Source organism: Chiloscyllium plagiosum, unplaced genomic scaffold (genome assembly GCF_037043375.1).
Source record: "Chiloscyllium plagiosum isolate Xiang-an unplaced genomic scaffold, Cpla_swu_hap1 HiC_scaffold_8, whole genome shotgun sequence".
Taxonomy (NCBI): domain Eukaryota; kingdom Metazoa; phylum Chordata; class Chondrichthyes; order Orectolobiformes; family Hemiscylliidae; genus Chiloscyllium; species Chiloscyllium plagiosum.
This window is the reverse complement of record NW_028270146.1, coordinates 103,453,262-103,466,722: the sequence shown is the minus strand read 5'-3', so window position 1 is coordinate 103,466,722 and position 13,461 is coordinate 103,453,262. Positions and strand designations below refer to the sequence as shown.

The following is a 13,461-nucleotide window of genomic DNA, read 5'->3' as shown; positions in this document are numbered from 1 at the left end:
CCCAGTGGTTAGCGCTGCTGCCTCATTACACCAGGGAGCCAGGATCAATTCCAGCCTCGGGCGACTGTCTGTGTGGAATTTGCATGTTCTCCCCGTGTCTGCATGGGTTTCTGCTGGGTGTTCTGGTTTCCTTCCACAGTCCAAAAATATGCAAGTTAGGTGGATTGGCCATTCTAAGTACCCATAGAGTTCTGATGTGGATGTGGAGATTCAGTGCATTAGCCATGGGAAATGCAAGGTTACTGGAATACCATATTGGGATGGGTCTGGTTGGGATGTGGTTCAGAGAGTTGGTGTGGACTTGTAGGGCCGAATGGCCTGTTTCCACAGTCTGGAAATTCTATAAACAAAAATATTTGCATAAGGAGAAAAACTAGAACAGGTTTAAGTATTTTTGGTAGCATGATGCCCACACCTTAAATTTGCTACAAGCAAACAAATGTGAGGCTAGCAATGTGTCAGAGAAAGGGAAAGTTGCTAACTAGCAGGCTGAATAAATAACAAAATGCAGCTTGTAGAGAGCTTGATGTCGGGGAATGATTTGAGTGTTGTTTTGAGTACATGTCAGAACTTGGATATTACAGAAAGAGAAGACCAATTTGCCAAATAGCTTTTAAAATGTATGTTGGGAAGAGAATGGAAAGGATTGTCTGGGCAGAAAGAGTAAGAAATGCTGAGGAGAGTGAATGTGTAAAAAAATGTACTGATAGTAGTGTCATAGAGTCATACATCATAGAAATAGGCCCTTTAGCCCACCTTGTCTATGCCAACCAACAAACACCAAACTACACTTATTCCATTCGTGTAGAGTATGATTGCCCAGTTGCTGCTAATTGTTAAACACGTAACTGCCTCCCCTACCCCCTCAGGCAGTGGGTTCCATATTTCTACCACCCTTAAGATGAAAAAAATGTTTCCTCAGATCCTCTGTAAACTATCTCCTCACCTTAAACTGGTGCTGTTTGGTCTTAGACACATCTTCAATGGGCAAAAGAATCTCATGATCTACCCTATCTATACCTCTCATAATTTGTGTACTCAATCAGATTTCCTGTCTCAGCATCCTCTGCTCCAGGGAAAACAAATCCAGCCTATCCTGTCTCTCCCCATAACTGAGACTTCCCATCCCAGGCAACATCCTTGTGAACCTCCTTTAACTCCTCTCCAGTGCAATCACATCCTTCCGAAGGTGTGGCAATCAGAATGGCAGGATTCCACCTGTGACCTAAACAATGTTTCATAAAGTAGTAATGCGTTCCTTGTTACGATATCTCTGCCCTTCTTTATTAAGACCTTTTTCACTATTTTGTGCACCTGTGTTAACACCTATGAATTTGTACACCAAAGTCCCTTTATTCCTCAGTACTTCCTATGCACTTACCATACATTGTGTATATCCTTCCCTTGTTGGACTTCTCAAAATGCATCAGAATTAAATTCCATTTGCCATTGCCCATTTGCCCAATTTACCAGCTGGTCAATATCAGACTAGACCATCTTTCTCACCATCAACAGCACCACCTATCCTAAGATATTTCATGGCCCCTTTGTTGCCCATCTAAGTTCTTTTCTAAGCACCTCACTGCATGCACTATACTTCTGAAAGGCCTCATCTGTTTGTAATGCACTTTTTCCTTATCAAACTTGTGGTATCCCTTGACATCCAGAGTTTGCTAGACTTGCTGCCTCTGCCCTTCACTCTTAGAGAAACATGCTGGCCCTGAACTCATTCTTCGAGGAGAAAGTGAGGGCTGCAGATGCTGGAGATCAGAGCTGAAAATGTGTTGCTGGAAAAGTGCAGCAGGTCAGGCAGCATCCAAGGAACAGGAGAATCGACGTTTCGGGCATAAGCCCTTCTTCAGGAGAAGGGCTTATGCCCGAAACGTCGATTCTCCTGTTCCTTGGATGCTGTCTCACCTGCTGCGCTTTTCCAGCAACACATTTTCAGCCCTGAACTCATTCTCTATTACTTTTAAAAGACTCTCACTTTCCAAATGTAGCTGTTCGCAAGTAACTGCTCACAGTCCATATTTGCCAGATCCTGTCTAATGATCTTGAAATTAGCTTCCACAAGTTTAGACACAACTTCTGCACTATCTTTAACCCATTCCATAATGACTTTGCAATTACTATCTGCAAAATGCACACCCACTGACGCTTCAACCACTTGACTGGCTTCATTCCTTAGGATTAGATCTAGCTCTGCCCCAGCTCTAGTTGGACTGTCTACATACTGGCATTAAAAGCTCTCTTGGGTGCACTTTAAGTTTTACCCTATCTAATGCTTTCACACTAAGGCAATCCCAGTTAACGTTACCAGTGTTATTGTAATCCTACTCCTCTCGTACCTTTTGTGATTTGCCTACATATATATGCTCCTGTATCCCCCTCTGGCTATTGGGAGATGTTTAGTATATTCCCAGCCAAATAATTTTTTTTTGTTTCTGCTCTCTAATCAGACACCTCATTTGAAGAGCTTTTTAAGATATCCTCCCTCATTACTGCAGTGGTAGTCTCCTTTATCAATGATACAATGCCCCACTTCTCTTACATCCTTTCCATCAAAATCAAGCCTTAAAACTTCTGTACCTTGGAATTTTGAGCAGCTAGTCCTGCTCTTCAACTCAGCAATTGCAACAATGTCATATTTCCACATGCTGAACAACACCTTACTAGTTAGGCTCTGTGCATTAAAATAGAGGCAGTTTTGTTTCCCAGACCTCCCTCGTGCCTTATCATACCAATGTATCCTGTACCTCCTGGACTATCATAGTATTCCTTCTGTGTCCGATTGAACTTTGCTCCTGACGATGGTAGTGGTGGTGGCAGTATTGGCAGTGGTGGTGGTGGTGAGTAGTTGCAAAGTCTGGAGCAATTACTTTAAAACTGACCCAATTCTATCAGCAAACCTGCCAGTAAGGATACTGGTCAATTCTGGTTCAGGTGCAGCTTGTATGGATCCTGTGTAACCCAGAAACTGTCCCAATGGTCCAAAAATCTAAAGCTCTCCCTCCTACATCATCCTTTTAGTTATATATTCTTCAGATCGATCTTCCTGTCATGGAGTCAGTGGCATGTGTCACTGAAAGTAATCCAGCGATTACATCCTTAGCAGTCGTCTTTAATGTACTATTTAACTCTCTAAATTTGTGCTGCAGGACCTCATTATTTTTCTGAACCTATGTTGTTGGTACCAACATGTAACACGACTGCTGGCTGTTCATCCTACCCCATCAGAGTGCTCTGCAGCCACTCTGAGACATCCCTGACCCTGGACGAAACGCACATTTAAGAACAAAAATGCGAATGCTGGAAATCTGAAATAAAAACAGAATTAGCTCGAGAAACTCAGCAGGTCTGGTAGGAACTGAGGAGAGAAATCAGTTAATGTTTCGTATTCAATAACCTTTCTTCAAAACTCCATTCAAGAGTCTCATTTGCTGCCACAGCACCCCCTGTCGGTTCCCCTTACACTCGAGTCCCCTGTAGTAGAGCTCTTCCATTCATTTTCCTCCCCAGTTGTTCAATGAAGCAAACTGTGGTGCTACAAACCAAGCTGTTACTGCTTTCCCTCCGCCTCCACCAAACAGTATTAAATGTTGGTTGAAAGGGGGATAATCACAAGGAACTCTTGCACTATCTGCCCCGGCTACTTGTCTTTCCTGGCAGTCACTCAACTATTTTCTGTCTGTGTAGCCCTTGCTGCTGATGTGACCAGCTTGCTAAATCTGCTATCCATGGCATTCTGAATTGGTGCCGGATATGGTGACTTAGAACACTTTATATTGTATGTTTTTGTAAAAGTACTAGTGATAATAAGTTAATATTTTCTGTTCTGTTATGTATGCTCCATAGTGAGTCCATCTGCAGCTTCATGCAGCAAACCAAGAGCTGAACACACTTTCTGCCTCTTTGGTCACTGGAAGTATCCCTGATTTTCCACAGATTACAGGAGGTGCATTCCATAGGGCCAAGTCCTGCTAGTGTGAACTTTATCAATTACCAATCCAAACAATAAACTAGAAGCCAGTTACTCAACCCTTCCAATACTCAGCAGATCTTTTCTCTCTTTCTTTTTCTCTCTCTCTCTGTCTCTGTCTCTCTCTCTTTCTAACAAACTACAAAAATAAACCTTAGATATAACCCTCTTGGTACCTAAAGCTGGATCCCAAGTGGCCAGTCAGCATGATCAGAATGATGTTTAAAAAAAACTTTTAAACTTTATTTTTATCTCTCAACATGCTGCTGTCTCACAGGCTCCGGTCCGAAACTTCTGCTGCCCAGTGAATAGGCTCACAGACCCATTGGATTTAATTTTTAATCCAACCGTAATCACCCAGTTAGCTGCTTCCACTTACCCTGCATCACATTTTTGAACCCTGACATCCTCCTCAGGAGGTCTGGGATTCAGTGGGATTCTGCTGCTCTCCCGCTTCTGCTCTAACCGAGCTTGATCTGGGCCTCGCCCCTCAGGTTTTTATCAGGAAACCTCACAACTGCCGTTCATACTCCCAGTCTGCTGTGCTCGTCTCCTCTCCCCATTCTGCTCCGACTGATTGCTATTGGGAAAAGGCACTAACTGTGCAGGGCACATATTAAGAAGAAATGGCCTGGCATGAGATATCATGGAGGGAAATTTCAAGGAAAACCATAAAGGAAATGAATGTTCTATGATTTGAAAATGAAAAGAAATTATTGGAATTGCCAGAGGGTAGAAACTGAGGCAAGAACCTGCCTTTGGATAGAGCACAGCTGATAGGAGATACGCTGAACAACCTCACTCTTAGCATTTCTTTGGTTATCTGGAAAGCATTATTGCTATTGAATTCCTGTGGGACTGAAATTCTCTACTCCAGAGGGCTGTGGAATCTCAGCCTTCTATATTTAGAGAAGGCAATTGATTGCTGATTATGGGGATTGGGTAAAATTATTGAAGCATTTGATCAGCCATTGGTAGAGACAGTTATCGGACTGAATGGCCTACTCCTGTTCCTATGCTTCTTATTGAAAAATGTTTGTTGAGGTTAAAGGAGATAATGTTTACAGGGACATCTACCCTTGGTCGTAACATGGTCCAACCAGTCACTTATTGAGGTCTACCCAGATAAAAGCATTCCTTCACTGAAGAAAATTAGCTCCTTGAGGAAAGGCCTGCTGATGTCAGCTGACTATCTTTGTGTTCATGAATATGAAATGATGATAGCCAGAAGGAAAGCAGTATTGTGGAGAGTGATAAATTGAAAATTAATAGTCTACGTTATTCCATTGGTAAATAGAACCTCTTGTGTTCATTGATATATAATTTTCCTTAAACTATACCATGCTAGGCTTTGCCTTTCTGGCAATGCGGACGTACCGGGATGTATTAGCCTACTTCCAACTTCAATCTTCAGTGACTCAAATCCTGGTAGGGATTGTATCGGTATTTATCTATTGTTAATATCATAAAGTTTGGATTTTTATGAAAACTGTATTTCTCGACAACTTATTCTCCACCTTTTTTTTTAATTTGGGTGGACTGCACACTGTCTGAATAAGAGGATGTGTGACAAGTGTCATAATCTATCAAACCAGCGTCATACTGTAGTTTGACTTCCTCTGAAGACATTTTGAAATTAATTTTGATTCACCGTTTGAACCAAAGCATTGGATAATGCTGCCTCCACAGAATTATATTTGCTGTTTATTGGAGCTTGATTGATGGGATCTGCGTGTGTATCTATTTGTTGGTAAAGCTGAAATTTATGGTTCAGGTTTCCAGTCTAGCTTCCTAATATTGAAATATCAACTGAAAAACCAGCAACAAAACAACAGATTTGAATGGAATGTATATGGGAGTGTAGTAGCAAGTAGCCTTGGACTGGATTGGATTGGACTGGACTGGACTAGAATAGATTGGACTGGACTGGACTGGACCGGAGCGGGCTGGGTCGGACTGGGCCCTGTAGCTGTACCTCTACATGAACCGGATCGGACCTGTACCGAGGTACTGTGAAACGCTTTGTCTTGCGAGCAAGACAGGCAGATCACAGAGTTAAATAGCATAGATACGTAAATAATAGGTAACAGCGGTAAAAACAACAACACAGGTACAGGCGAATGTTAAGTGTTTGTGACTCCATTCAGTATTCTAGCAACATTAAGGTAAAAACTGTTTGAAAACCGGCTGGTGCGTGTGTTCAGGCTTCTGTACCTTCTCCCCAGTTAGTGAACAAATGCCTGCATAGCAGTGTATAAATCGAATATAATGTCCCTGGAGGTTGTGATACCAGTGTAGAGACATATATCACGACATGAGTTGGGGGAGAAACTTAATTCAGCCAGTTTGCCAGTTTAATATGTAACGTACTTTCTAGAATAAGGTCATATGGAATAGCTTAGCAAGACATTCAGTTCAAGGACAACTAGGAATGGTCAAAAAATGCTGGCTTTCTCAGTGACATCCACATCCCATGAAACAATAAAGGAAACAAGGATGTGGAAGTAAATCAATATGAGTGTGCCTGCACCATCAGAATTGCTGAAATGGGTACAAACCAGAAAGAGCTCCATTTTGATGCTGCAATCATTTGTTAATATAGTAAGTTAAAAATCTCACAACACCAGGTTATAGTCCAGCAGGTTTATTTGGAAGCACTAGGTGGTTGCTCCTGATGAAGGAGCAGCACTCTGAAAGCCAGTGCTTCCAAACAAACCTGTTGGACTATAACCTGGTGTTGTGTGAGTTTTGACTTTGTTCACCCCAGTCCACCTCCAAATCGTTAATATAGTAGTTTGGGTTGTTTTCTGGTGTCATGTAAGTATGTTTGTTGACAAATGCTGATGTGAAATGTTACAGCTGATTGTTGTAAGTTTTCCATGTGGACTGTCGCTTGCACAAAAAACTGGTTAGTAGTCCGAGACCGGCAGCTCCCAATGTTCCAGTCTTTTAATTGAATACAAGGAAGACCCCGGCAGCTTGGGCCTGCAGTCTTTTAACTGAAAATTTCTTGCAAGTGCTGCTCCAAACCAAAACATCTGGTCAGAGAGCCTGGTAGTTCTTATCCTATACTAAAAGCATGCACCATTTCTATGAAATCTACACATTACTACAGGGTCTGATATTTTCCTGAGTGTATGTGCCATCTCTAACTTTTGTGTTTCTTCAGTACTGTCATTGAAAATGACTGGTTTTATTTCTCTAAGCCTTTCCTTTTTTTTTCTAGTCTTTGCATATTGTTCCTTGTGCATATTTTAAACCATCTTTCAGTCCAGGAGAGTCTCAGAGCAAGAATAGATAATCTGCTAAAACGTCTTCATTATATCTCTTAAAGTTGTCATGTCTTAGTAAAGAAGAACACTAGTAATTGAGTTGCCTGTCATAGAACATTACAGCACAGCTCAGGCCCTTTCACAGGTTGCATCGACCTGTGAAACTAATCTGAAGTCTATCGAACCAACACTATTCCACTTTCATCCCAATGTTTATCCAATGACCATTTAAATGCCCATAAAGTTCACAACTACTGATGCAGGCAGGGTGTTCCATGCCCTTACTACTGTCTGACTAAAGAAACTACCTCTGACATCTGTCCTATATCTATCACCTCTCAATTTAAAGCTATGTCCCCTCAAGCTATCACTCACCGTCCAAGGAAAAAGGCTCTCACTGTCCACCCTATCTAACCCTCTGATTATCTTGTATGTCTCAATTAAGTCACCTCTCAACCTTCTTCTCTCTAACAAAAACAGCCTCAAGTCCGTCAGCCTTTCCGCATAAGACCTTCCTTCCATTCCAAGCAACATCCTGGTAAATGTCCTCTGCACCCTTTCCAATGCTGTCACATCCTTTCTATAATGCGGCAACCAGAACTGTACACAATGCTCCAAGTGAGGCTGCACCAGAGTTTTGTACAACTGCAGCATGACCTCATGCCTCAGAAATTGAATCTCTCTGCCAATAAAAGCTAACACACCGTACGTGGCCTTAACAACCCTATCAACCTGGACGGCAACTTTCAGGGATCTATGTACATGAGATCTCTCTGCTCATCTATACTACCAAGAATCTTGCCATTAGCCCAGTACTCTGTATTCCTGTTACTCCTTCCAAAGTGAATCACCTCACACCTTTCCATATTAAACTCTATTTGCTCTCTCTCAGCCCAGCTCTGCAGCTTATCTATGCCCCTCTGTAACCTGCAACTTCCTTCTGCATTATCCACAACTCCATCGACCTTCGTGTCATCCGCAAATTTACTAACCCATCTTTCTATGCCCTCATCCAGGTCACTTACAAAAATGACAAACAGCAGTGGCCCCAAAATGGATCCTTCGGTGCTCCACTAGTAACTGAACTCCAGGATGAACATTTCCCATCAACCACCACCCTCAGTCTTCTTTCAGCTACCCAATCTCTGATCCAAACAGCTCAATCACCCTCAATCCCATGCCTCCTGTGTTTTCTGCAATAGCCTACCGCGGGGAACATTATCTCAAACGCCTTACTGAAATCCCAATACACCACATCAACCGCTTTACCCTCCTCTACCTGTTTGGTCACCTTCTCAAAGAACTCAATAAGGTTTGTGAGGCACAACCTACCCTTTACCAAACTGTCTTGACTATCCCTAATCAAATTATTTCTTTCTGGATTATTATAAATCCTTACTCTTAATCCTTTCCAACACTTTACTGAAGTAAGACTCACTGGTCTATAATGGCCAGGATTGTCTCTATTACCCTTCTTGAACAAGGGGACAACATTTGTCGTTCTCTAGTCTTCTGGCAGTATTCCTGTGGATAATGCCGACATAAAGACCAAAGCCAAAGGTTCTGCAATCTCCTCCCTAACTTTTCAGAGACTCCTAGGAGAAATCACAGGGAACTTAACTATTTTCACACTTTCCAGAATTGCTAACACCACCTCCTTGTGAACCTCAATCCTGTCTAGTCTAATATCCTGTATCTCTGTATTCTCCTCGACAACATTGTCTTTTTTCAGTGTAAATACTGACGAAAAATATTGATTTAGCGCCTCTCCTATCTCCTCAGACTTCATGCACAACTTCACACTACTATCCTTAATTGGCCCTAATCTTACTATGGTCATTCATTTATTCCTGACATACCGATAGAAAGCTTTAGGGTTTTCCTTGATCCTACTTCTCATGTCCCCTCCTGGCTCTCTCTTAGCTCTCTCTTTAGGTCTTTCCTGGCTAACTTGTAACTCTCAAGCGTCCTAACTGAGCCTTCACGTCTCATCCTAACATAAGCTGCCTTCTTCCTCTTGGCAAGAGATTCAACTTCTTTAGTAAACCGTGGCTCCCTCACTCAACCACTTCCTCCCTGCCTGACAAGTACATAATGCGTCAAGGACACACAGTAGCTGTTCTCGCTCCATGTTTCAATTGTGCCTGATCCCCTGCAGTTTCCTTCCCCATCCTATGCATTCTAAGTCTTGCCTCATCGCATCATAATTGCCTTTCCCCCAGCTATAACTCTTGCCCTGTGGTACATACCTACCACAGTAAATATAACCGAATTGTGGTCACTATCACCAAAGTGCTCACCTAGCTCCAAATCTAACACCTGGCCCGTTTCATTACCCGGTACAAAATCAAATGTGGCCTCGCCCCTTGTTGGCTTGTCTACATACTGTGTCAGGAAACCCTCCTGCACGCACTGGACAAAAACTGACCCATCTACAGTACTCAAACTATAGTGTTTCCAGTCAATGTTTAGAAAGTTAAAGTTCCCCATAACAACAACCCTGTTACTCTCACTCCTATCCAGAATCCATCTCTACAATCCTTTCCTCTATATCTCTGGAACTGTTTGGAGGCCTATAGAAAACCCCCAACAGGGTTATCTCTCCTCTCCTGTTTCTAACCTCAGCCCATACTACCTCAGTAAGCAAGTCCTTATCAAACGTCCTTTCTACCACCGTAATATTGTCCTTGACTAACAATGCCAGATCTCTCCCTCTTTTGCCACCTTCCTCATTTTATACTCATAGAAATCTAATTTGGTGACTGCAAATAAGGATGAATGTATTTCAAATGATAAAATGATATGGCCAGTTTTTTCCTACATATCTCCTATAGTACTGCATACAGTAAGTTATATGATACCCTGCTTTATAAGTGTCATATTAAACCATATAATGCAGGATCTGTTCACTTACAAAGCTAGTGATTCCCCTGTTGAGCTACATGCTTGACTGCTGTTCCTTCGAATTAATTGCCTCAAACCACCTTTCTGAAAAAGGTCATTAATAAGGTCACTTCAAGAAGGCTGCAGGGTTTCCTGGAAAAATAACTGGATTTCCCTGCTTTAAATGTAGTGGTGATTTTGGAAGCCTCACCAGCAACTGGCTGATTCCATTTGAATCAACCTACTATTTGATCTTGCGTAGCATACATCATGGATTTCTATATGCACACCCTCGTACCATGCTGAGCTTGATTGCTCGGAGAAAATAATTTTTAAGTTACGGACATACGGTGGTGGTCGGGGGTGCAGATGGTTTTGTTTTGTGCTTTTCTGTCAAACAAGACTACTCAACATCTGTGCTGTACCCTTCCTTATCATGATCAAAAATAACTCATTTGCCACAGGGTTTAGAGAGTTCACCTGCTTTCATACAGATCCTGTTGCATTTCCTTCGTAGCAAAGTTTATCTTTTGGCTAAGAATGCTACAAATGAATCGGAGCCTTGACGATTCGTTGCACGTTGCTAGTTAGAACAGAAATCAGCTATAGAATGTTTTTAATATCATAATACAACCTGCTGTTTTATGACATCTACAGCAGATCACCTGAGTATGCTGTGTAACTTTAGGAGTTCAACGGTCTGGTCCTGTGCCTGGTGCTTCAATCCACAAGCTGATAAATGCTTCAGTACAGGTAAAGTCAACAAATTACTCGTGAACCAGCTCCTCTTAGTATTTGACAACATAAAGCTGTATTTCCTTGTGTGTTGTAATCATTTTACTTTGGTTCAAGTCAGTGGTTTTGCATCTTAAGAAGTTTGCATCTGAAAATTAAGAGAATTGACTAAGTTTTCCAGAATATGGTTTGTATTCAGTTGGTTTACTGTGCTTCACTTTTCAGCACATGTGTACGTTTTAATTTGTTCTGTGCTGAGTTACTGAGAAGCAGGCGAGTAGAGATATTATAATTAACCTCTAAATCCTTGTATTACTCACATCCCATTCTGCTGGTCCTGCATGTGGAAATCTAAGAGGAACAGGATTCAGCTCAGCTGTGAATCCTCCTCAGTAACATAGCCAAGTATGGGAAAGATAGATAATGAGATACTCAAAGCCTTACCGCATCACAGAGTCTTAGTCGGGTCCTTTAATAGAAAGGGAGGATTATTGAGGTAAGTTGTTAAATAGTGAGAGAAATTTGTTTTAATTTGACTGTCAAGTGAACATTGGTCAACTTTTAGATTTAGCTTGGTGCTACATTTGCTTGCTGCGGTAGAGAGAGAAGCTTGAGCATTCTGGGGCATCTAACATGGATAGTGTTGTTGTTTGAAGAAGTGTTTCCCTTGGCCAACATGCCCCATCCTCCTCACAACTAATGTCAGCAGAAAAGCAACTCAATTATGTATCTTATCTGGTGTTTGTGGGACCATGATGTCCTAGGGTTGTATACCACAGTCTGTAGTCTTCAGTCCAATTTATCCATGCTGACCAAATTTCCCAAACTAAACTAGTCCCATTTGCTTTCATTTGGCCCATATCCCTGTATACCTTTCCTATTTGTGTACCAGTCCAAATTTGTTTTTTAAGTGTTCTAACTGGAACTTCAACTACCACTCTCTGGCAGGTTATTCCACATATGAACCAAACTCTGTGTAGAAAAAGTTGTCCCTCTGGTTCCTTTTTAAGTCTGTCTCCTCTCACCTTAAACACATGCCCTGTTGTTTTGAATTCCTCTATCGTAGAGGAAAAAACAGACCTTTGCGATTCACCTTATCTATGCCCGTCGTAATTTTATAAACCCCCAAAAAAAAATTGCAGCCTATCCAGCTTCTCCTTATAATTTAAACTCTCCAGTCCTCATAACATCCCTGTAAGTCTTTTCTGCATTATTTGATAATATCCTTCCTACAGCAGGGTGACCAGAACTGTTCACTCTTCTCCAAAAGTGGCCTCATTAATGTCCTCTACAAGTATTCTTAGAAGGAGTGGTTAAACATAGAGTCATAGAAATGTACTAACATGTTGGGCCTGTACTCATTGAGATGTGATATTATTGAAACATAAGATCAGAGAGTTTCATTGAGTGGATGTTGAGAGGCTGTTTCTCGTAAGGGATTCTGGAACAGGATACACAGTTTCAAGATCAGAGTTATGTTATTTCACCTGCAGACAGGAAGGGCCGTCTTCTCTGAGGATTGCTAGTCTGTTCCATGGAGGTGGGGTCATTAGTATATTCAGAGTGAGATGAACAGATTTTTGACAGGTAAAGAAGTGAAGGGTTCTGGGGACAGCCTGGAAACTGGTGTGAAGAAAGGTCAGTCATGATCTTTGTTGCATGATGCAGCTCTGAAGGGCATATTGACACACTGCTCCTGTTTCCCATGGTTCTTATCACTTTAGATTTCATGGTTGCTCCTAGAATGGATCAACATAAAAGACGAATAGGTTATGATTCACTTTGAGACATCTTGAGGATATTGTTTGTATTCCTTGATCTTGAAATATTGAAGCGAAATCGAGTCCATGTTAACCCACTAGTCATGAAATAATGTTAGTATTCAGCTGGAAGGAAGTTACCCATCCATCCACCCAGTCCACTACAAGTGATTGTAACCTAGAGTAGCGCCTCGACATACGAATGACCCCGTTCACGAACAAATCGGTTTACGAACAGGATTGTACGTAAAATTTTGCTTCAACGTACGTACGAAATTCACGATACGAGCGAAGGTGAACATTTTAAATGACAATGGGATGTCCCATTTTCAGAAAATTCTGCAACAAAGAAAAAAACAAGTTTCTCTGGATCGTTTTCTTGTGGCATCACCAACCTCCAAGAGACAAAAGAGATAAAAGACTCCGGAAATATCTGAACAGTGGGGAAAATTGATTCAGTTCGCGAACTTTTTAGTTCATGAACCGGGTCCCGGAATGGATTAAGTTCGTAAGTCGAGGCACTGCTGTAGTTTGGTTTTGTTGAGTTTTTTGAAAAAACAAATTGGGATCAAACCTGCACAGCAACCTGTGAGCATTGGGGGCCACCAAGACTAATTTTTCAGATCATTAGTCCACTTATTAGTAATGTAATGATAGAATGATACAAACTGTGCCACAATTTCAGTAGCTTCTCATTGGTATGACATATACTCTATTTCTTCTTGTCACCCAAACCTGGTATAGCAACAATCTTGTCCATAGACTTCAAAACATGCTGTGTCGGTTTTAGAAGGCAGGCTTTTGAATCTTCACCAGGTAAGTCACAATTATT

The 13,461-nt window shown here is 41.6% G+C and overlaps 1 protein-coding gene across 4 annotated transcripts in view; it reads left to right on the top strand.

Annotated features, from left to right (window-relative positions):
* The window catches only part of wdr21 (WD repeat domain 21), a 104,666-nt gene that overhangs the window by 75,797 nt on the left and 15,408 nt on the right, over nt 1–13,461 (top strand). For all 4 annotated transcript variants that reach the window (XM_087990183.1, XM_087990182.1, XM_087990184.1 and 1 more), the window contains 2 exons: nt 5,328–5,407; nt 10,792–10,887. In XM_087990183.1, coding sequence (XP_087846309.1) covers nt 5,328–5,407; nt 10,792–10,887 — 176 coding nt within the window. The remainder of the gene's footprint in view (nt 1–5,327; nt 5,408–10,791; nt 10,888–13,461) is intronic.